Genomic DNA, 24012 nt, shown 5'->3' on the forward strand with positions numbered 1-24012 from the left:
ATCAGTCTCCTCTCAGGAGCTGGAGTTCATGGACCTGGCACAACTACCCCTCAGGACTTGTAAGAACACAGAAAGCTCTGAGTGTTTCTTAAGGAGGTCTGGACATGTAGGAGAAGTTTGATAGTGTACAGACAACCTTGGTCATCAACTCCCAACCTTACACCATTTCTTTCATTGATCCCCTAGGACTTGCATCACTTCTCCTGACATCAGGCTTCTCCAGTGAAGTCTGCAGTTGCACCTTGTAGCTCCTTTGTCTCAGCTCCCTCCTGCTTATCTTAGAGAACAGGCTGCATACAGGTAGAGAAGGATGATTTTTAATTGCAAGTAAACTAAAATGAAGTCTGAGAAAGCACAATAATCAATGAAACACACTACTCAATTGTATGCTAGCTCTAGGTTGTATCTAATGAGGTTCACCTCCCACAAAGGATGGTCTGATCAACATATTTTCAGTCAGTAGACATGAAAGATTTTGTAAAAACATAGCTCACGAGTTGCCTAAAGACAGCATTAGAATAAATAAAGGAGGTAAAAGCTATGAACATACTGAAGCTTAAAGCAGCAATTAGATCACAGCATGATACAATCAAAGAATCTTAGAATTAAAGAATGATACAATCTGGGAACGGTTTAGGCTGGAACAGGACTCTAGGATCATCTAGTCCAATCCCCCTGCTATGGCCAGGGACATCTCTCACTACATCAGGTTGCTGAAAGGCCTATACATCCCAGATTTCAACACGTGCAGTGATGGGGCATCCACAACTTCTCTGGGAAATCTGTTCCAGTGCCTCAATACTCTCACCCTAAGATCTTTCTTCCCTGTTCCCTGTATCAAATATAAATCTACACACCTTCAGTTCAAAATCATGACCACTTGTCTTGTCTCCCTACTTTCCCTGTTAAAAAAAAAAAAAAAAAAAAAAAAGAAGAGCAGAAAAAGAGCAGAATAGACGGAGAATCACCTGCCTCAGCCTGGTGGACTTCTTTTCATGCAGCCGAGGATATGACAAGTTTTCTGGGCTGCTAACACACCCTGACAGATCATATTCAAGTCTTCTAAGAATAAAAAAAAAAATCCTGCTCTACAGGAATCCATTCATCCACTCATCCTCCAATCTATATTGATAGTTGGAATTTCCCTAACCCACGTGCAGCACCTTGCACTTCTCCCTGTTGAACTTCAGGAGGTTGACAAGGGCCTACCTCTCCAGTCTCTCCATGTTCTTCTGAATGACAACCCCTCCACTGGCATACCAACTGCACCACTCAGCTTTGTGCCATCAGCCAACTAGCTTAGGGTGTATTTACAATTACTCTTCACTTTTTTAATGAAGATATCAATAGTATACATCCCAGCCCAGACCCCTGAAGGATCCCACTCCTTACTGATTTCTACTTGGACCATAAGCCATTGACTACAACTCTTTGGATATTTCCATCTTTTGTCCAACTAACAGTCAATACATCAAACACATACTCCTCCAGTGTAGAAGTAGGAATGTTTCAGGAGACCATGTCAAAGGCTTTACAGAAGTCCAGGTAGATGACATTAGTAGCTCTTCCCTTGTGTGATGAGGAATATCAAAGAATAGAACATAACAGTGGAATTCCTTTATGTGTATAAAAACATATAAGTTTGTAGTTATATATATATATATTGTGCTATCATGTCAAGGCCTCCAAAGAATATAACATATTTCTATATATTTCTGAAGACTATCATATACCCTTGGTGTAACATATCAAACAATGTCCTCACACTGAAGGAATAAACTGGCAGCATGAATGAGTACCTCCATCAAAGAAAATAGCTGAAATGAAAATACCAGGGTTGATTAAATAAAGCTTTTTAAATAACACCCCCCACACCTCCCAGCCTAATTGCTGATAGGGCAGCAGGAGAAGCTAAAATGTCATTAACTTAATATAAGCACAGCTCATTAGAAGCCAAAAGACTCATGTGTTATTTTCATCAAAAATCCAAAGTAAAGAATCAGATGAGTCTCTACAAAGAAAATTAACTCTATGCCACCCCAAACCAACTGAAACCCTTCCCTCAGGAGGGTTAGGGAGATCCCTCCCTGTCCTTGTGTGAGTGTTCTGCCTGAAACCAGGACATTGGGAGGTGATTCCCAGACATCGTATTTTTTTTTTTAATGTGAGGAAAATATCATCCTGGAAATGAGTTTCTTTCCCCAGCCATGGGAGGGAACATCAGTGATTGCTTTAGTCTGTTTCAAAGCTGGTTCCCCTGGAGACCCAGGGACATCTCAAGGGACACAAGAGAGGGCAGAGACAACGAGGCCTTGGGCTGGAGCTGTGCTGCTGAGCTGGGCTGGGCTCCTGGGCCCAAGGGGAGCTCCTGGCAAGCGGGCAGCACTGCAGAGAGACAGCTCTGCCCAGGAGCAGCTCCTCTGCACAGCGCAGCAGGGCTGGGGGCACTGCCTGCAGGGGACAAGGGCAGCTGAGAGAAGTGAGGGAGATTTTAAAGGCAGTGTGGAGGGGGGATGCTGAGAGCTCACTGCAGGAGAAATCTTCATAGCCCTGAACAGGGTAAGTGTCTGTGTGAGGGCAGGCAGGTGCAGTATCATAGAGGATTCTCCTACAGCTGCCACTTCTATGGCTGGTAGGACACGTCACAGGGCTGTGCTGGCTTTTTTAGTGTGGAGGACAGGGATATTCCATGGATCAATGATTCCCTGCCAAAGCTGTCAGAGGGACAGGACATGAGGGTTCCTTCTCACGGGACTGCCTGCATCTGGGGTGCAGGCATGAGTGGCCAGGGCTGTGGTGCAGAGCAGGGTCCCTGCTGTGCCCCAGGGGCTGTGTGCCAGGGTAGGGCCTTAGCTGCCTGCCAGGCTCATCACTCAGCCTGCCCGGGGATCGGCCCAGGGTGCTGCAGGGAGAAGCTGTGGGTGGAAGGAGCTCCCTGATCAAGGCAGGGCAGGGCAGGGCAGGGCAGGGTCCTGCTGGTGCCCAGAGGCTGCTGCCTCATGCAGGCAGCTCACAGCTTCACAGCACCCACAAGATATCTCTGGATGTGATTCTTGACAGAGAAGACCAACTCCTGCATTACCTGTAGGGAAGGCAGTGTCTGGGGACTCTGCTTTCACTTTCCTGCCCTGAAGAGCAGTCAGAAGAATGCTAATGAAGTTGTAAGGTTGTGTCAGTCACGGAAGATGTTAGACCATTACACTCAAAAGGATCTGTAGGTCCTTGAGGAACCTCACATTTTTCCTTCACGCTCTTTAGCCTATATACAGCACCAACAACACCTTCATTGTATCCTGAAGGTTTGTTGGATGTCCTGCTCAACACCTAAAATAGGGAAATGCCTTTGGCCAGTGGTATTTAGCAGATGGACTAGGACAGTACTGGTTCTGGATGAGCTTGCAGAGGATCTGTCTGGTCCTTATGTACCCTTAGGAAGCAAACGTGAAAACTAGAGGCAAAAGAATATCTTCCTCAAAGGGAAGTAGCAGTCTGTCTTGCCGAGGAGGTTTCGATAAAACAGAATACATAGGTTTAGCTCAGAGATGTCTCTCTATCTTTTCTCTGTCTTTTCCACCATTGGAAGACAACCATGCCCTGAGGCAGCAAATGTCCAACAGCAGCTTCCCCACAGAGTTCCTCCTTCTGCCATTTGCAGACACTCACGAGCTGCAGCTCCTGCACTTTGGGCTCTTCCTGGGCATCTACCTGGCTGCCTTCCTGGGCAACGGCCTCATCCTCACAGCCATAGCCTGCGACCACCGCCTCCACACCCCCATGTACTTCTTCCTCTTCAACCTTGCTCTCATTGACATGGGATCCATCTCCATCACTGTGCCTAAAGCTATGGTGAGTTCCCTCTGGGACACCAGGACCATCTCCTATGCAGGTTGCACTATCCAGGTTTTTTTCTTTGTTATGTTTGTAGCAGCAGAGTTTTATACTCTCATAATCATGGCTTATGACCGCTACATTGCTATCTGCAAACCCCTGCACTATGGGACAATAATGACCAGCAGGACTTGTGTCAACATGGCAGCAACTGTCTGGGGCTGTACTTTTCTCTATGCTGTGCTGCACACTGCCAATACCTTTTCCCTTCCCCTCTGCCAGGGAAATACTCTGGACCAGTTCTTCTGTGAAATTCCCCAGATCCTCAAGCTCTCCTGCTCAGATGCCTACCTCAGAGAAGTTGGGCTTCTTTTTGTTAGTGCTGTTTTAGCATCTGGCTCTTTTGTTTTCCTTGTGCTGTCCTATGTGCAGATCTTCAGGGCTGTGCTGAGGATCCCCTCACAACAGGGCCGGCACAAAGCCTTTTCCACATGCATCCCTCACCTGTCTGGGGTCTCCCTGTTCATTGTCACTGACATATTTTCCTACCTGAAGCCTCCCTCTATGTCCTCTTCATCCCTGAATCTTTTGCTGGCAGTTCTGTACTCGGTGGTGCCTCCAGCAGTGAACCCCATCATCTACAGCATGAGGAACCAGGAGCTAAAAGATTCAGTGTGGAAACTGATGACTGGATGATTTTCAGAACCAATAAATTGCATGTTATCTTCTGCATATTACTCATAATGTAACTCATTATAGGTCCAGATTTTGTTATTATTATTTTTTTTTTTTTGTGCGTGTCTGTGTTTCTTCTTTATTTTCTGTACTTCTAATAGTGTCTTCTGCAAAGAATATTTATTCTTCATCCCTGTCTATTTAAGTATTTTCCTGTTTTGTTTGACTCAAAGGCTTGGTGTAAATGAGGAACCAGGCTTTCCTTGTAATTAAATATAAGAAAGAACCCTGCAGTAACTTGCTTGCCTGAGATCCTTCCCCAGAGACCTGTGGTAGAGCTGCAGAGGCACTTGGCTTTGTGCACAGGTTGAGGGAAAAAGAGTCCTGGCACAGCAGCACTGCCACGGAGCCAAAAAGCTTGGTCTTTCCCACGCTGCTCTCCCTTTCACCTCCTGTGCTCTCCTTCAGAGCCCTTGTGTTGCTGTGAGGAATGATTGCTCTTGTCTCTCGCTCACCGTGCTGCTGTTTGGCAGTCCTGTGTCCACAGGCAGGGACAGGCCAGGGGCACTTCTCTAGCACAGCTGGCTCTGCACCAGCATCTCCAGCATAAAAAGGGATCTGCTGAGGGCAGTGCCTGAAGGCTCAGCTCCTCTCCTGGATATTACTAAGGGATGGACTCAAAGAGGCTCCTTTCTTAGCTTGTTTCTCTTTGGGCTCATGGGGATGAGATTAGAATCCCAGGATCAGGATTTAGTCAGGGAGGGGGTTGATTCTGGAATTGCCTGCCAGTAACCAGCACCCATATAAATGGTGATTTCACCTGCCTGCATCCACCACATGCAACAGGGCTGATGGCAGGCAGGCATCTTTCTGGAAGGAAGCAGGAGCTGTCAGGAGAGCCCAGGGGATTGGCAGGGACAGCATGTGCCAGGGAGTCAGCAGGGCATGGAGCCCACCCACAGTGCACAAGCATGTCCAAGGTGGAACAGCCCAAAGAGAAAGTATTAAATCTGTCTGTGAACTCCAAGGAAAACACAAGGCATCAGGAAAGCTCTTCTGAAGTAGAACCGAAGTTGTGCCCTTCAGGCAGAGTACCAGAGGGATTGTGCAGGGCATCCCCTGCACCCGGTGCTCCTGGAGGAGCTGGAAAGAGGCCTCCTGAGCACAACAGCTCCTTGTAGCCCTGTGGATGCTGGCTGTGTGGTCACTTCTGTCCAAGCACCTGGCTGGCCAACAGCAGGGAAGCAGAGCCCCTGAGGTCCTAAAGGCCCTCAGAAAGCTGCCCCCAACAGGGTGACACATTCGGGAAGGTCAAGGGAGAGCTGAGAGAATAAAGGAGGGAGATCTGGGGGAGAGAAGAGGTGTTTGGCTATGAGAAAGGAAAGATTTGGAAGAGATGAGAGGGGTCCAGGTAAGGCCGCTGCTGCTGCAACACTCACTTCAAAAATATATATGTTATGGCAAGTTTTCTAACCAATAACCTTAAAACCTAATGCTAACCTAGTACTAAATGCTATCCCTCACCCCAAAAGGAGTCCACCACTCTAAACCCCAACCTCATTTCCTACCTTGAAGTCAAACCCCATACACATTACTTGTTACCATTAGTCTTAACATGTTACTCTCGCTATTCCCTAGTTCTTAATCCCTACAATTATAGTGCCAGATATCATCCCTTAGCAAGGTACGTAATAAAGCCCTAACCAGAGATCTATCTCATACCCTAAATACTGTCTATCCAATGCAGAATACACAAGGCTTGCTCTGAGACTCTGTTCAATCCCTAATCTGAAAGGAAATACCTAATCCTTAGACCCTAACCTAAACGCCTAATCCTCAAATCCCTCATTCCTGCACTCTTATCACAAAATTGAAGCAATTTGGCTGCATGATTCTGGGCATCAGAGAAGCTGAAAGGCCATCAGGAGATGTAAGGCCTTGGAAGATGAAAACGACCTTGCTTTTATTGCATTAGGTGCTAGGCGTCAATGAGGGTGCCAGGTTTGGATGTTCTTAGAGGGTGTCGATTGTGTTTTAGAAACTCTGAATCCAGTTGGAAGCAATTGGCTTTGGTGGGGACTGTGAGCTCACTTCTGCCTCTGGAGCTGAGAGGCTAGCAGCAGGAGGATGGCTGGGCAAGGGACTGGGAGATCCCATCTTTCTGAAGTAGCTGCCAGGTCAACCCTTGCCTCCTGGCTGGCAGACGGGCCTTTTAGGCTCACATCTCCCAGCGTCTTGTCACAGGCCAGCAGAAGGCACCTGTCTGGTGTGGTGCTTGTGTGATGCCCTCTGCCCAATTACCTGAAAGGCCCATGTAGTAGCAGCCTTGGCTGTGGGTTGTCAAGTGTCTTGTGCCTGTGTACATGACTGGGGAACAGCATGCATGTGGCTTAGTTGTATCTTTCTGAGTAGCTGAAAGGCCAGCAGGAAGGCCACATGGACTGGAAGATCACGGTGAGGTTCCTTCTGTCTGATCAGCTGACAGGCCCCAGGAAGGCTGATGGGTGTGGATGCCTGTGTGACGAATGGTTTCTGAGATGCTGGAAGTTTTGTTGGTCATGGTATACTGCATGTGAGAGAAAACCTGTCTCAAAAGAAAGCTTTTGTGATGGAGTTAAGGCATGAGAGGGAAGATAAGTGATTGGAAAGGGTGTGCTATAGTGTCAGAAGTCACCTGGAGGGAATCTGTTATCAGTCCATGAGTTTGTGTTTCAGGGCAGAGCTGGAGCAGGTACAGACATCAATGAAAGTGCCTAAATGTCAAGGAGAAAGCAAGGTGAGAAAGCAAGATGGATGTTTGCATCCTGAAGGGGAACAGGGACAGATGTGGGACATCATAGGACAGCCAGCAGTGGAGATGGACAAATGCACTGGCAAGGCTAGACTTAGCCAAGAAAACAAAGTGTTATAAATAGCTCAGTCCCAAATTAGGATTATAATCAAAGTTTACAATTTATTAAAGGAATAGAGGTAAGCAAACAGCGCTGGGTGTGCCAGGAGTCTCCGCTCCACCAGGACGCACACCAGTTACATCAAGTAGATGATTTTTATGCTCCTAGACTAATACATATTCTTTACTACTTCTAAAAAAAACCTGGGTTATTATAATTAGCTTCCGGGGTGCAGTCCCTCCTACTGGAGCATGCGCATCAGTCTCCGCTGGTCCCTCTGGGGGTCTCTGGGGGTCTTTCATGCTGAAGGCTCGTAGTCTTCCTCTCAGTTTTTTTTTTCTTGTCCTTCCCCTTTGTACTCCTTGGCAGCATGTCAAAAGCTTACACAGCGTCCCCTGCAAGTCTTGTCTCCTAGCCGTCCTTCAGCTTCTTTTTTCTTCTCCTTAATCTCCTGGCCACCTGGCCAGACATCAGGGGCTTGCATAGTGTCCCATTCAGAAGCCATAACAGTCACTAGTTGTTAGCAGTTGTTCTGAAACCCCCAGACATCAGAGACTTCAAAGAAAGAACATACAAACACAAATAGCTCTCTTATTGACGCTTCACGAGTAGTTAAAACATTCCTCACAGGCCATTCACAGGGACAGTCACATCTATAGCAGTGCTAAATCAACCACAAAGACAAAAAAGGCTGTAACTGTTAGGAATAAAAGTTCGGAATAACAAAAGCAAATAGGCTCATGGATTTGAGGAATATTTCTGAAGATTTGATAATTTGACTATAATGAGGGGGAGACTGGGACACTGGGAGGAAAGGGAAGAAACCACATCTGTGGAAGAATTAAATTGCCAGTGCAGGACCCAGAGACAGACAGAACTGCTCTCTAGTGACACAAATTCCTTTGCAAGGTACAAGAACTCTATACATTAACCATTCAGTTTTTCTTAGACTTGTGGTTATACAAGGGTATGTAAGACAGAAGGTCACATTCATCATACCATGCGGCCCTAGCATTGTTCCATACTGACACGAATCAGATGAACATATATCACAGTTGGGACCTCCACCAACAGAACTGAGGTCCTTGTCCTCTCAGCTATCTAGGGCTGCCATTCCTTCAACTGAGGACCACAAGAGGACACCAGCCCAGGGCTTTATTGCCTCCTCACCCCTGCACAGAACTTGTGAGGCATCCAACCACTGTTCTGAACTTGTGTGCGGCTCACCTGGGATCACCACTAAAAGTCTTTTATTTCCTTTCTCACACCCCTTGGGATCCGGGACCCCACAATTTCAGGGTCATGACAGACAGGGCTGACACAGATCATCACATCCCTGACTAGCTCTTTCTGGCATGCAGGTATCAGATCCAGGTTTGTATTACCTCTGTTGGACTATCTGGAAGCTAGACAAGGAAGCTATCCCAAGACATTCCAGAAACCACCTTGACTGTTTGCACGCAGTTCTGTTCCCCTTCTGGAAAATGGCAGGGACAATAAAAAACCCTCAGGGAGACCCAGACTCTTACTCTAAGAGACTTCTTTGGGGTGCTTAACAATGACTATGTCCACTTCCTTGCCCTGGCTGCAGGTTATTTTCTCCCACCATGATAGCACCCTTAGTGACCCCTTCTCTGATTGGCACCCACAAGTGCTCAGAGAACTTTTCATAGGTCACATAGAGGAGCTCCATATATCCAAGCAGCTTCCATGAGGAAATCTAACTCTGGATCATTCCACTCTGTCTGTCCTAAAGTCTGTATCCACCCATTGCAGCATTCCAAGTTGCATGACTTGTCCCACCATGCCTTGGCAGTGACTTCACGAATGTCAAAAAGCACAGACTGCAGCTTGTTCTAGTCTGTGCTCCCGGTTGAGGGCATCGATACATTTTTGGGTTGTCACACCTCAGCTGTGGGACCATGGCAAACTATGCCTGCTGTCTCCAATGACAATGAGAAACAAAATAAATAGCAAGTTTGCAGCCCTGGTCTTTGGCATCTTCAGCCATCTGCTTGGAAGGGTCCTATGGGATAAGGCCCTGGAGAGAAGAGCAGTCCAAGAAAGGTGGTTAATATTCCAGGATCACCTCCTCCAACATCAAGAGCAGTCCATTCTAAGAGTAAGGAAGTCAGGTAAAAATTACAAGAGGCCTGCATGGATGAACCAGGAGGTTCTGGCAAAACTCCAGCACAGAAAAGAAGCACAGCAATGGTGCAAACAAGAACAGATAAGCTCAGAGGAATACAGAGGCTTTGCCCAAGCACGTAGGGATGAATATCGGAAAGCTAAAGCCCAACTCTGATGGAATTTGACCAAGGATGTCAAAGGCAGTAAGAAGGGCTTCTAGAAGTATATAGGTGGCAAAAAAAACACTTGGGAATATGTGGACCTACTGCTGAATGAGGCCCAGGATCTGTTGACACAGGACAGGGAAAAGGCTGAAGTGCTGAATTCCTTCTTCACCTCAGTCAGTACAGGCAAGAATGGCCTTTGGGAAAAACAGGCCACAGAGACTGGGGGAAGGACAGGGGCAAGGAAAATGTACACTGGGTGGGAGTGGGTCAGGTCAGGGCATACTTGACTTAATGGGATACACAAGCCTATTGGACATGATGAGATTTACCCGGGAGAGCAGAGGGAGCTGGCTGATGTCCTTGCAAGGCCACTCCTAGCTGCAAGAAGCATTACTTGCAAAGGCAAATGCCATATTTACACAGAATCACAGAATTTCTACGTTGGAAGAGACCTCAAGATCATCGAGTCCAACCTCTGACCTAACGCTAACAGTCCCCACTAAACCAGATCCCTAAGCTCTACATCTAAACGTCTTTTAAAGACTTCCAGGGATGCTGACTCCACCACTTCCCTGGGCAGCCTGTTCCAATGTCTAACAACCCTTTTGGTAAAGAAGTTCTTCCTAACATCCAACCTAAAACTCCCCTGGCGCAACTTAAGCCCATTCCCCCTCGTCCTGTCACCAGGCACACGGGAGAATAGACCAACCCCCACCTCGCTACAGCCTCCTTTAAGGTATCTGTAGAGAGCAATAAGGTCACCCCTGAGCCTCCTCTTCTCCAGGCTGAACAAGCCCAGCTCCCTCAGCCGCTCCTCATAGGACTTGTTCTCCAGGCCCCTCACCAGCTTCGTCGCCCTTCTCTGGACCCGCTCAAGCACCTCGATGTCCTTCTTGTAGCGAGGGGCCCAAAACTGAACACAGTACTCGAGGTGCGGCCTCACCAGAGCTGAGTACAGGGGGACGATCACCTCCCTAGCCCTGCTGGCCACACTGCTTCTTATGCAAGCCAGGATGCTGTTGGCGTTCTTGGCCACCTGAGCACACTGCTGGCTCATATTCAGCCGACTATCAACCATCTCTCCCAGGTCCTTCTCTGCCTGGCAGCTCTCCAACCACTCATCTCCCAGCCTGTAGCTCTTCTTGGGGTTATTGCATCCCAGGTGGAGGACCTGGCACTTGGCCTTGTTGAACTTCATGCAGTTGACCTCAGCCCATCGGTACAGCCTATCCAGATCCTCCTGCAGAGCCTTCCTACCCTCAAGCAGATCGACACACACGCATAGCTTGGTGTCACCTTCAAACTTACTGAGGGTGCACTCAATGCCCTCATCCAGATCATTGATGAAGATATTAAAGAGGACCGGCCCCAGCACCGAGCCCCGGGGAACACCACTAGTGACTGGCCTCCTGCTGGACTTGACTCCATTCACCACGACCCTTTGGTCCTGGCTATCCAGCCAGTTTCTAACCCAACGAAGCGTGCGCCAGTCCAAGCCAAGAGCAGCCAGTTTCTTGAGGAGAATGCTGTGGGAGACGGTGTCAAAAGCCTTACTGAAGTCAAGGTATTTCCTAACATTCTGCATACCATCAATAAAAGAAAAAAAATTTTTTTTTTCAGTGTTGCTTAATTAACTCAATAAACACATAATTTTCACTTAGTTCTCAGCTCAGCCTCAACTTTGTCTTCCAAAGACTTCTGTAACATCTGCTGTCTTCCAAGACTTGGTCACATGTTAAAGGAAAGATGAAAACAAAACAAACACTCTTCAAGACAGCTGTTGCACAGGATTCTCCAGGGATGAGGTGTTTTAGTGCAGGGGGTAACTGGCTTTGAGAAGGTTTAGAAACAGTCATGGAGTGTGTCTACACAGCATCAAGGGTTTCTGATTCTAATACTGCCCCTCATGACATGTAGGTTGGAAGTGTGCAGGACATTGCGATGGGACACAGTCAGGAGAGCTAACCCAGAGTGATCAAATTGATGTTCCTCATCATCCAGCACCCCCTGCAACCTACCACCTGACTACCAAAAGCATGCCATGCACACCAAATACATGTCCTGTGAAGAGCAGCTGAGAGAGTTGGGATTAGCCTGAAGAAAAGAAGACTCCAGGAAGCATTATTGTGGTCTTCCAATACACAAATGGGCCTATGCACATGTGTAGTGACTAGACTAGACAAGACTAGACTAGAACAGAATAGTTCAGTTGGAAGAGACCTTCAAAGGTTGTCTGGTCCAACTACCTGATCTCTCCAGGGCTAAACAAAAGTTACAGCATATCAATGAGGGCAATGTCCAAATGCTTCTTGAACACTGACAGGCTGGGAAAAAAAGAACAGGTCTCAAGGAAGCCTATTCCAGTGTCTGACCACCCTCACAGTACAGACAACTTTCCCACTCTCCAGTCTGGACCTCCCTGGTGCATCTGTGTGCCATTGCACACTTTCTCTGATCATTTACCAGTGAGAAGAGGTCATCACCTCCCTCTCCACTTGCCCTCCTAAGACAGTGGCTGAGAAAAATTAGGTTGCTCCTCAGCTTTCTTTTCTGCAGACTAGACAACCCAAGTGTCCTCAGCCTCTCCTTATAGGACATCCCCTTTTACCAGTATTCCCTGTTTTCCCTTGGTTTCTCAACTGACAAGAAACCTGGTCAGATAAACTCGCTGGAAGAAACATCCTCTCTCATACTCTCACCAGTCAGTGTGACTGACCAGGTCTGGCTCCCTCACTGCCTCCTTCATCATTTGTTTGTCAGGTTTGTGTCCCCAGATGTGTTGTGCTTTATCCCCAGGAGGTAGCCAAGCACCGCACAGCCACTCTCTCCCTCCCTACTCTTAAGAGAACAGGGGGAGACACATAGGATAAATATCTGGAGAGACTGTATCAGGGAGTGTAGTGATAGGACAAGGGGCAGTGCTTTTAAGCTAAAAGAGAGCAGATTTAGATCAGATCTAAAGAAGAAATTCTTCACGCAGCGGGTGGTGAGGCTCTAGAACAGGTTGCCCAGAGAAGTGGTGGATGCCTCATCGCTGGTAATGTCTAAGGTCGGGTTGGATGGGACCTTGGGCAAACTGGTCAGGTGGGACGAGACTCTGCCCATTTCATGGGGACTGGAACTAGACCTTAAGGTTCTTTCCAACCCCAAATATTCTATGATTCTATGAGCTTGCTGGGTTGTGTAGTCTGTGTAGACAGAGGGATTTCATTTGCAGCGAAAAAGATTCATTCTCCGGAATATTAAGAGGTGCTTGAAAGAAATGGAATAAAATTTGTGGGTGTCCTAACTAATAAAAGGACAAGAAAAGATGATTCCCATATCAAACATTTATTTTGATTTAAGAGAAAAGATAGCACTGGAAATAGGTGGGAAATAGGTGTCTCTCCCTAGCTGACAGCAGGAAGAACAGTGATTGCATTGGTTTGATTCCGAGTTGATTCCCCTGGAGGACCAGGGACTTGCCAAGAGCTCCCTGCGCTGTTCACAGTAGAGGCAGTGAATGGTCACTGCATAACATAGCCGGGGCAGTTTCCAAATGTGAGGCACAGGAGAGAGCAGGGTAATACATCTGGATTACATTAGGGTATCCTTCTAGCCTCTGGACAGCAAACAAAGTAGGAGGTGCCTTGGTTGGCTCAGTTGAAACCTTTCCATCAGCAGGGAGAAGGAAGATCCATCCCTGTCCTTGCAGGAGTGTCCTGCCTTAAAACAGGACATGGAAAGGTGATCCTTGGACCTCATCCATTTTCTGAATAAGGAAGGACAGTGCTGGAAATGAGATTCCTTCAGCGGCTGATGGAAGGAACATCAGGGATTACTTCAGTGTGTTTTAAAGCTGATTCCCCTGGAGGAACAGGGACATCTTAAGGGACATGAGAGAGGGGAGAGACAGAGAGGCATTAGGCTGGAGCTGTGCTGCTGAACTGGGCTGGGCTTCTCAGCCCAAGGGGAGCTCCTGGCAAGCGGGCAGCACTGCAGAGAGACAGCTCTGCCCAGAAGCTGCTCCTCTGCACAGTGCAGCAGGGCTGGGGGCACTGCCTGCAGGGGACAAAGGCGGCTGAGAGAAGGGAGGGTGATATTAAAGGCAGTGTGGAGGGGGGGATGCTGAGAGCTCACTGCAGGAGAAATCTTCACAGCCCTGAACAGGGTAAGTCTGTGGCTGCAGGGTAATGCAGCTGTTGTTCCTGTGCCATCTCCAGATTTGCTGGCAAATCCCACAGCCTATGGGATCTTTCAGGAGAACTCTTTGGATATTTATCTTTGGAGAATTCTCTTTGGATAACAGAAGAATGACAAGCTCCAGAGCAGGGATTACCTACCAAAGCTATCAGTGGGACAGGACATGAGGGTTCCTTCTCACAGGACCAGCTGCAGGCTGTGCAAGCAGGGAGCAAGCAAGGGTGCCCAGGGCTGTGGTGCAGAGCAGGGTCCCTGCTGAGCCCCAGGGGCTTTGTTCCAGGGCAGAGCCTCTCCCACCTGCGAGGCTCTGCACTCAGCCTGCCTGGGGAGCTGCCCAGGGTGCTGTGGGGAGAAGCTGTGGCTGGAAGGACCAGAAGGCCAGGGCCGGACAGGTTCCTGCTGCTGGCAGGGGGCTGTTACATGGGCCAGGCTCCTCATATCTCCCCAGCACCCCCAGGGCATTTCTGGGGGAGATTCTTGAAAGGGAAGAACAACACCTGCCATAACTGAAGGGATGGCACTCTCTGAGGTCTCATTTTTCAACTTCCTGCTTTGGACGGCAGTCAGGGAGATGATAATGGTGTTGTTAGGATTGTAGAAGGGACCTAAACTCATAGAGCATTACAGTTAAAAGAGATTTGTAGGTCTTTGAGGAAACTCATATATTCACTCCACACCATTTAACCTACAGGCAGCACCAACACAACCTTCTTTGTTTCTTTGTGGGATTGTTTCATCACTTGTAAATAGGGAGATGCCTCTGGCCAGTGGATACCTGAGATGCACCCCTGGTGTTCTTTACCAGCAGCACTGATTACTGCTGAGATTACAGAGGATCTTCATGGTCTCTGTGGCATCCTTAGGCAGAGAGATGCAGAGCTCCAGGCAGGAGCAAGTCTTCTTGAGATGAAGATGCAGTGAGGATACAGCCTTCTTGAGGATGTTTTCTATGAAATAAGGTTTAGTTTTTGCTTGGAAAATTCTCTCTAACATGTCACTGTCTATTCCTCCATGGACAGGCAACCATGCCCTGAGGCAGCAAATGTCCAACAGCAGCTTCCTAACAGAGTTCCTTCTCCTGCCATTCGCAGACACACGCAAGCTGCAGCTCCTGCACTTTGGGCTCTTCCTGGGCATCTACCTGGCTGTCCTCCTGGGCAACAGCCTCATCCTCACAGCCATAGCCTGCAACCACCGCCTCCACACCCCCATGTACTTCTTCCTCCTCAAACTCGCCCTCCTTGACCTGGGCTCCATCTCCACCACTGTTCCCAAAGCCATGGCTAATTCCCTGTGGGACACCAGGGCCATTTCCTCCTATGGATGTGCTGCTCAGATTTTATTCTTTGTCTTTTTCATTTCAGCAGAGTTTTCTCTTCTCACCATCATGGCTTATGACCGCTACATTGCCATCTGCAAACCCCTGCACTACGGGACTATAATGGCCAGCAAAACTTGTGTCAAAATGGCAGCAGCTGCCTGGGGCAGTGGCTTTCTCTATGCTATGCTGCACACTGCCAATACCTTTTCCCTCCCCCTCTGCCAAGGCAATGCCTTGGACCAGTTCTTCTGTGAAGTTCCCCAGATCCTCAAGCTCTCCTGCTCAGATGCCTACCTCAGAGAAGTTGGGCTTCTTGTGGTTAGTGCCTGCTTAGCATTTGGATGTTTTCTTTATGTTGTGCTTTCTTACGTGCAGATCTTCAGGGCAGTGCTGAGGATCCCCTCACAGCAAGGACGACACAAAGCCTTTTCCACATGCCTCCCTCACCTGGCTGTTGTCTCCCTGTTTCTCAGCACTGCCACATTTGCCTATCTGAAGCCCCCCTCTGTATCCTCCTCCTCCCTGAATCTTTTGCTGGCAGCTTTATATTCAGTGGTGCCTCCAGCAGTGAACCCCCTCATCTACAGCATGAGGAACAAGGAGCTCAAGGATGCAGTGTGCAAATTGGTAACTGGATATTTTCAGAACCAATAAACTGCTGTTCTTCCTCTGCATATCACTTATAATGTAGCTCATTACAGGCTCAGAAGCTGGAAATTTGTGTGTGGTTGTGTAGCATTATCTTATCTTTGATTTATTTGTGATAGTGTTGAACACAGAAAATGTCATTATTCATCCCCTTCCATTTCCGTATCTACCTGTCCGTGTGATTCTGAGACATGGAGTAAACGAGAAGCCAGGCTCTCTGTGTATTTCAATAAAAGAAAGAACCCTGCTGTGATTTGCTTGCCTGAGATCCTTCCTCAGAGAAGAATCATATAATATTATCATATAACATTAAACAATAAATGTTAACAGTTCTAACCAGCAACCCCCCCAGCAACTTCCATGCCTTAACAGAGGGGAAAACAAGCAATCCCAGATGGCAGGGTGTCACCTCAATCACCCTTCTTTGTTTTCTCTAAACTCTTTACATTCCTGATGACCTCATCGTTAAGAGTCTGATGTTATCACCAACCACTAGGCTTTCCAACCCCCATTGCTACATTCCCGAATCTCCCCCTTCTTTATTAATATCAACCATTTTTCTGACATGAATTACCACTCCATATATAACAACCCCAAAACATCTAATGACATTGGAAATGAGTTGGACTTGATTATCCTTGTGGGTTCCTCCTTGTCAGGCTATTCTGTTAGTCTCTGACTCTGAAGAAGGTGATCTGTCTGTGTGTACCCTCCACGGCCAAAAACCACTTGTGTGGGAGGCAGTCAGTGGCAGTGCCCCCCCACCAGCTGGCTCTGCCTTCCCTGCCTGAGCAGCACGGCCCTGAAGAGTGCCCCCATGGCCCCACACGCCACAGCCCCCTCGCTCTGCAGAGCAACACCGCCAGCTGGGGGGGCTGTGGGCAGCATGGGCAGAGGCTGCAGGAATGGCTGCTCAGGCCAGCCCACACGTACTGGACTGGGACAAGGCTGTGTGGGACATGGGGTGTCCCGGGAGCAGAGCAGGGTGCTGTGTGTTTGCAGTGGTTCTGCCTGAGGAGCCCCAGGGGCAGCAGTGTGGTGCTGTGCTGTGCTGGGGAGCGGGGCTGGCCTAGGGGGCTGCAGGCTGCCTGAGAAGGTGGTGCGGTGGGGTTTACATCCTGCAGATGGCAGCAGCAGGGACACTGCTAGTGGCGTCCTCTTCTCCATTTCCTGTTTGTGTGCCATCCTAGCCTAGGCTGTTCTGCTGGTCTGGTCTGGGATGGGCTGGGGAGAGGACAGGGAGGTGTGGAGAGCTGAGGAGGGTTTGGGCTGGGGTGGCCTCCTGAGAGGACAGCAAATGTCCAATAGCAGCTTCCCCAACGAGTTCCTCCTCCTGTTGTTATATATGGAGTGGTAATTCGTGTTGAGAAAATGGTTGATATTAATAAAGAAGGGGGAGACTTGGGAATGTGGCCATGGGGGTTGGAAAGCCCCATGGTTGAGATAACATTAGACTCTTAATGACGAGGCCATCAAGAATATAAAAGAGTATAGAGGGAACAAAGGAGGGTGGTTCAGGAGACTCCATGCAGTCTCTGGTTTCTTGTTCTCCAGATGGTTCTCTTGTTCTCCAGCCCTTAAGGCATGGATGTTTCTGGGTGTTTGCTGTTGTTGTTACATTCAAAGTTGTTTGACCAATGAAAAGTTGTTTTGAAAAGAACTGCTGTGGAGAGAAGGGTATAAGAGGGGAGCCTGCCCTCAAGATAAAAAAAAAAAAAAAAAAAAAAAAGGCAACACAATGAAGTTACATCATCAATAAAGAAGCAGAAAAAGAAGTGAAGAGGAACAGGCTGGCAGAATGGAGACCAGGATGGGAACAGGCATTTTGATTGCCTCATGAAGATAGGTTTGGCCAGACTCAGCAAACCGCTCAGAGAAGCTCGTCGCTGGAAATAGGCACACTGGAGCTGGAGAGAAGCTCAAGCTGAGAGAAGTGGACCTGTGCACACAACTGCCTCTCACTGGTAAGCCGTTGCGCATTATGGGGAATCATACGTCCTTAGGAACAAAGACTGTCCTGGTAAACTTACAGCTTATTCTCCTTATTAACAATTGGACAGTTTATGAGCCTGAAATATGGGACCAAACTGCGGTCAAGGTGTGGGACTCTGCAACTAAAAATGACAACGTTGCGGTAGGATTGCTTGGCACCTGGCGAGCAATCTCTGAGGCCTTAAAGAGCCATGTGGAGCCACAATCACAAACGTGTGACTTGCCAGATAGTGAGGGAGCTGCGGGCTCCTTTACTGATCCAACTGCTATGCCACGGGCCCCTCTGCTGCTGCAGCCATCGAAGGCCTTTGCTATTATGCCCCCTGCTGACCTGGACGTGCCTTTTGACCCAGGCCTCATTGGCCTTGCAAAGGAGATGGATATGTTTTTCTTCAATCTGGGAAGAATGGGATACATAAGGCCTGAAGACCGAGTTGCTTGACAACTTAACGTGAGACATATTGTTCAGAAGCAATGGAAAATGGAGACTTACTAGTAATCAAGTAAAGGAGCGGAAAATGGAGACTGTTAAGTCATGGAACTTAAAGCATTGTTTGTTACCTTTCCTGAGTGTATGTATGTATAGGCATACTCAGGTTTAGTATGTAAAGCAATGTTCTGTATATTTAGAATGTTTGATGTTCGTGTGTGAATGTTGGTGGAGCGTAGACTCCCCGCACACCCAGTGCTGTTTACTTGCCTTTTATACCTTTTAGAAATATTTGTTTTATAAATATTACAAAATTCAGATTGAGTTGAGACCTCATTTATAACACTGCCATTCACAGACACACGCGAGCTGCAGCTCCTGCACTTTGGGCTCTTCCTAGGCATCCACCTGGCTGCCCTCCTGGGCAACAGCCTCATCCTCACAGCCGTAGCCTGCAACCACCGCCTCCACACCCCCATGTACTTCTTCCTCCTCAACCTTGCACTCCTCGACCTGGGCTCCATCTCCACCACTGTCCCCAAAGCCATGGCTAATTCCCTGTGGGACACCAGGATCATTTCCTATGCAGGTTGTGCTACCCAGGTCTTTTTCTTTGTTATGTTTGTAGCAGCAGAGTTTTCTCTTCTCACCATCATGGCCTATGACTGCTACATTGCCATCTGCAAACCCCTGCACTATGGGACAATAATGGACAGCAAAGCTTGTGTCAACATGGCAGCAGCTGCCTGGGGTAGTACTTTTCTCTATGCTGTGCTGCACACTGCCAATACCTTTTCCCTTCCCCTCTGCCAAGGCAATGCCCATGGCCAGATCTTCTGTGAAATTCCCCAGATCCTCAATTCTCTTGCTCAGATGTCTTGATCTGGTAAACTGAGCTTGTTGTTTTTACTCCTTGTTCCCTTTTTGGGTGTTTCTTTTTCATTCTTTACTCCTATATGCAGATCTTCAGAGCTGTAAAGAGGATGCCCTCTGAGCAGGGTCGACACAAAGCCTTTTCCACGTGCCTCCCTCACCTGGCTGTGGTTTCCCTGTTCATCTGTACTGGATTATTTGCCTACCTAACCCCCCCCTCCATGTTCTCCTCCTCCCTGAATCTTTGGCTGGCAGTTCAGTACTTAGTTGTACCTCCAGCAGTGAACCCCCTCATCTACAGCATGAGGAACATGGAACTGAAGGTTTCCGTGTGGAAAGTGATGACTGGACAGTTTTCTGTAGCAATAAACTGCCTATCTTTTACATATAGCTAAGGTAACTTCTTACAGCTGCAGGGACCCAATATATATATATAAAATTTTTTTTTAATTTTATGTTTTAAAATTCATTTCCTTTATTCATGATAGAATAAGAAATGTATTTTTTCATCCCCTTCCATTTCAGTATCTACTTGTCTCTTGTGACATAGAAACTTGGTGTGAAGGAGCCAGGCTCTCTGTGCATTTGCATTATAGAAAGGACGTAGCAAGGAATCGTTGCCTGAGATCCTCCCTCAGAGACCTGTGATGGAGTTGCAGGGGCACTTGTCTGTGTGCAGATGTGCACGGAAAGAGAATCTTGGCACAGCAGCAATGCCTGGGAGCCAAAGAGCTTGGTCTGCCCAGAAGTGCTTTCCTTCACCACCCACGTTCTCCTACAGAGCCCTTGTGTTGCTGTGAGGACTGATTGTTCTTGTCGCTTGCTCACTGTTCTGCTGTGTGGCAGTCCTGTGTCCACAGACAGGGACAGGCCAGTGGCACTTCTCTAACACAGACGGCTCCATACCAGCATCTCCAGCATAAAAGGGGATCTGCTGAGGGCAGTGCCTTAAGGCTCAGATCTTCTCCTGGAGCTGTTGTCATGGATATTGCAAAGGAGTAGACTTGAAGGAGGCTCCTTGCTTTGTTTATTTCTCTTCTATGAGTCTCTGACTCTGAAGAAGGCCGGCTATCTGTGTGCAGCCTCCATGGCCAAGGAACCACTTGTGTGGGAGGCAGTCAGTGGCAGTGCCCCACACCAGGTGGCTCTGCCTTCCCAGCTTGACCAGCATGGCCCTGCAGAGTGCCCCCACAGCCCCACGCACAACAGTCCCTCACTCTGCAGAGCAGCACCGCCAGCTGGGGGGCTGTGGGCAGCATGGGAAGGGGCTGCAGGAATGGCTGCTCAGGTCAGCCCAGGCAAGCTGGGCTGGGGCAAGGCTATGTGGGACATGGGGTGTCCCGGGAGCAGAGCAGGGTGCTGTGTGTGTGCAGTGGTGCTGCCTGAGGAGCCCCAGGGGCAGCAGTGTGGTGCTGTGCTGTGCTGGGGAGCGGGGCTAGCCTACACAGTTGCAGGATGCCTATGGGAGGAGAATCTCCTGCAGATGGCTGCAGCAGGGACACTGCCACTGACCTCCACTCCTCCATTTGCTGCTTTGGGGCCTTCCCAGCCTGGGCTGCTGGGCTGGGCTGGGCTGGGAAAAGGAGAAGTAGGTGTGGAGAGCTGGGGATGGGCTGAGCTGGGCTGGCCTCCTGGGAGAGACAGGAAGGACCAGCAGAGCAGGGGCTGGGCTGGGCTCTTCTTCTCTGGACACCCTGGCAGATGCTGCCGCAGGAGGTCAGCATCAGCCCTAGATCAGCCCCGTTCAACCACTGTTCACAGCACTGGGCTCCAACCCCAGCTCACACAGGCAGTTTCTTTCTTTCTGTGAGAAGAATCCAGAAGTTGTTCCATCTTATATAAGGGGCCTGCCGCTAGTCAGAGCTGAGCCAATAAGCAATGTTGTCTGTGCTTCTCTGAGAGAATATTTAAGGAAAGGGAAAATAAATAAATAAATGCTGCTACATGGCAGCTGGGAGAGAGAGGAGTGATAAATAGCCAGGCAGTGGCCAAGTGAAAGAGGGGAAGGAGATGCTCCAGGTGCCAGAGCAGAAGCTCTCTTGACGCCTGTGTTGAGGACTGTGGTGGAGCAGGTAGTCCCCCTGCAGCCCATGGAGTACAAGGGTGGAGCAGATCTCCATGCTGCAGTCCATGGAGGAGACCATGGTGGAGCAGATGGACCTGCACTGATGGAGGCTGCGGTCTGTGGAGAACCCCCACCAGAGTAGATTCCAGGATGGAGCTGTAGCCCATGGAGAGGAGCCCACATGGGAGCAGGCGACCTGGCAGGAGTTGCTGCCCACGGGGGACAAGGTTGGAGCAGTTTGCTCATGATGAATGGAACCCGTGGTTCGGAGCCATAACTGGAGCAGTTCTTGAAGAGCTGCTGCCTGTGGGAAGCCCACTCAGGATCAGTTCAGGAAGGACGGCATCCCATGGAAGGGACCCAACCTTAGAGCATGGGCAGAGAGTGACTCAGAAGGAGCGGTGGAGACAAAGTGCTATAGATCGCCCATAAACCCTATTTCCCCATTCCTCTGTGCCGCCTAAGTGGAGGAGATAAAAGAGGGTGGATGGGGGAAAGGTGTTTGGGGTTTCTTTCCTTTGTTTCTCACTTTTCTAGCTTGTTAGTAGTAGACAGTAAATTTTAATATCTTCCTAATCTGAGTCTGTTTTGCCCATGATGATAATTATTAAGCGATCTCCCTGTCCTTATCTCAACATTTGAACTGGTTTCATCATATTTTCTCCTCCTTTCCCTTAGAGGAGGGGGAGTGATAGAGCAGCTGTGATGAAGCTCAGATGCCCACCTGTATAAAACCACCATAGAAGGCTGCAGAAAGTGGAAGCGAGGACAGGTAACCTGAGAGGAATGCAGAGACATCACCTGAGCAGCCAGGGATCAAGTCTGGAAAGCTAAGGCTATGGTAAAATTGAATCTAGATAGGAAGTTCAAGGGCAACAAGAAGGGCTTCTATAAGTACGTCAGTGATAAAAGGAAGACTAGGGAAAACATGGACCCTCTCCAGAAGGAAACAGGAGACCTGGTTACCCAGGATGTGGAGAAGGCTGAGGTACTCAATGACTTCTTTGCCTCATTCTTCACTGGAATAGCTCCAGTTACACCATCCAAGTCCCAGAAGGCAAAGGCAGGGACTGGGAGAGAGAAGAACCACCTACTGTAGAAGATCAACTTTGGGAGTATCTGAGGAAACAGAAGGTGCACAAGTCTATGGGACTAGGTGAGATGAATCCCAGAGTCTTGAGGGAACTGGCAGATGAAGTTGCAAAGCCACTACTCGTCATATTTGAAAAGTGGTGGCTGTGCAGTGAAGTTTCTACTGATTGTAACACAGAGAACATAACCCCCACTTTTTAAAAGGGAATAAAAGTAGGCCCAGGGAAGTCTAGCCCAGTCAGACCCACCTCTGAGCCCAACAAGATCATGGAACAAATCCTCCTGGAAACTCGGCTAAGGCACATGACAAAAAAAGATGTGATCAGTGACAGCCAATACTTCTTCACTAAGGGCAGTGAAGTAGTCTGTAGGCCTACTGCAATGGTGTTACGGTGTTTGTGGGTAAGAGAAAAGAAACTGACATCATCTACCTGATTCGTGCAAAGTATTTGACATATCCCATGTGGCATTCCTGTCTCTAAATTGGAGAGACATGGATCTGACAGATGGACCGCTCAGTGGATATAAGGAATTGTCTGGATGGTCACACTCACAGGGTTGTGGTCAACAGATCAATGTCCAAGTGGAGATCTGTTACGAATGGTGTTCTTCAGGGCTTGGTACTGGAACCGGTACTATTTCACATCTTTGTCGGTGACATGGGCAGTGGGATCGAGTGCACCCTCAGCGAGTTTGCTGATGACAGCAAGCAGTGTGGTGAGGTTTATGTGCTGGAGGGAAGGGGTGTCATCTAGTGGGGCCATGACAAGCTTGACAGGTGGGCCTGTGTGAAACTCATGAACTTCAACAAGGCTGAGTGTAAACTCCCACACATGGGTTGAAGCAGTCCTATGCATAAATACAGGCTGGGTGGAGAAGGGAGCGAGAGCAGCCTTGTGGAGAGGGTCCTGGGAGTATGGTGCTTCAAAAACTCAACGTGTGTAGGCAATATGCACTTGTAGCCCTGAAAGCAAAATCCTGGGCTGCATCAGAATGAACATCGCCAGCAGGTCAGGGGAGATGATTCTCACTTTCTCTTCCTAACTTGTGAGACCCCACTTAACATAGTGTGTTCACCTCTGGGATCCCCAGCGTGAGAAAGACATGGACCCATTGGAGCAAGTCCAGAGGAGGGCCACAAAAATGATGAGGGCTGGAGCATCTCTCCTATGAAGAGGGAGAAGAGGGGGAATTAAGAACAGAAGGCCCTGGGAAGAACATAGAGCAACCTTCCAGTAGCTCCAGAGGGCATAAAGGAAAGCTGGAGAGAGAGAATTTATTAGAGGATGTAGTAATAGGACAAGGGGAAATAGCTTTAAACTCAAAGAAGGTAGATTGAGATTAGATATTCAGAAGAAATCATTTACTCTGAGGGTGGTGAGGCACTGGAGGAGGTTGCCCAGAAAGATTGTTGGATGGTGTCCCATCCCTAGAAGCATTCAAGGCCAGGCTGGATGGGGCTTTGAGCAACCTGATTTTGAGGAAAGTGTCCCTGACACAGTTAGGACAGCTGACACAAATGGATCAAACAGATGTTCCAGACCATCCAGCACCCCCTGCAGCCCACCACCCTACTACCAAAAACATCTCTCAGCCTGCAACAGAGGCGCCTGCTGGGGAAGAGCTGGGGAGGACCTACCAGCAGGATCAGGGAGGGCAGTATGGGTACTAAGTCCTGCCCAGGGGTCCAACACTTCTCACCACTCTGATCCTGCAGG

The 24012-nt window shown here is 48.6% G+C and overlaps 3 protein-coding genes across 3 annotated transcripts in view; 2 read left to right on the plus strand and 1 right to left on the minus strand.

Annotated features, from left to right (window-relative positions):
• The window catches only part of LOC309891560 (antigen WC1.1-like), a gene marked incomplete at both ends in the record, with an annotated part of 315844 nt that overhangs the window by 282804 nt on the left and 9028 nt on the right, over positions 1–24012 (minus strand). The window lies entirely within an intron of this gene.
• Positions 3607–4524, plus strand: LOC309891544 (olfactory receptor 14C36-like; the record flags this gene model as incomplete). Its single annotated transcript, XM_082785904.1, has 1 exon — positions 3607–4524. The coding sequence occupies one exon, from the start codon at positions 3607–3609 to the stop codon at positions 4522–4524; it is 918 nt and encodes a 305-aa protein (XP_082642030.1).
• Positions 14916–15848, plus strand: LOC309891619 (olfactory receptor 14C36-like; the record flags this gene model as incomplete). The annotated part of the gene is made up of 1 exon (XM_082785966.1): positions 14916–15848. One exon carries the CDS (start codon positions 14916–14918, stop codon positions 15846–15848), a length of 933 nt encoding a protein of 310 aa, XP_082642092.1.

This window comes from Aythya marila (assembly GCF_965140915.1).
Source record: "Aythya marila genome assembly, contig: HAP1_HAP1_SCAFFOLD_158, whole genome shotgun sequence".
Lineage (NCBI taxonomy): Eukaryota > Metazoa > Chordata > Aves > Anseriformes > Anatidae > Aythya > Aythya marila.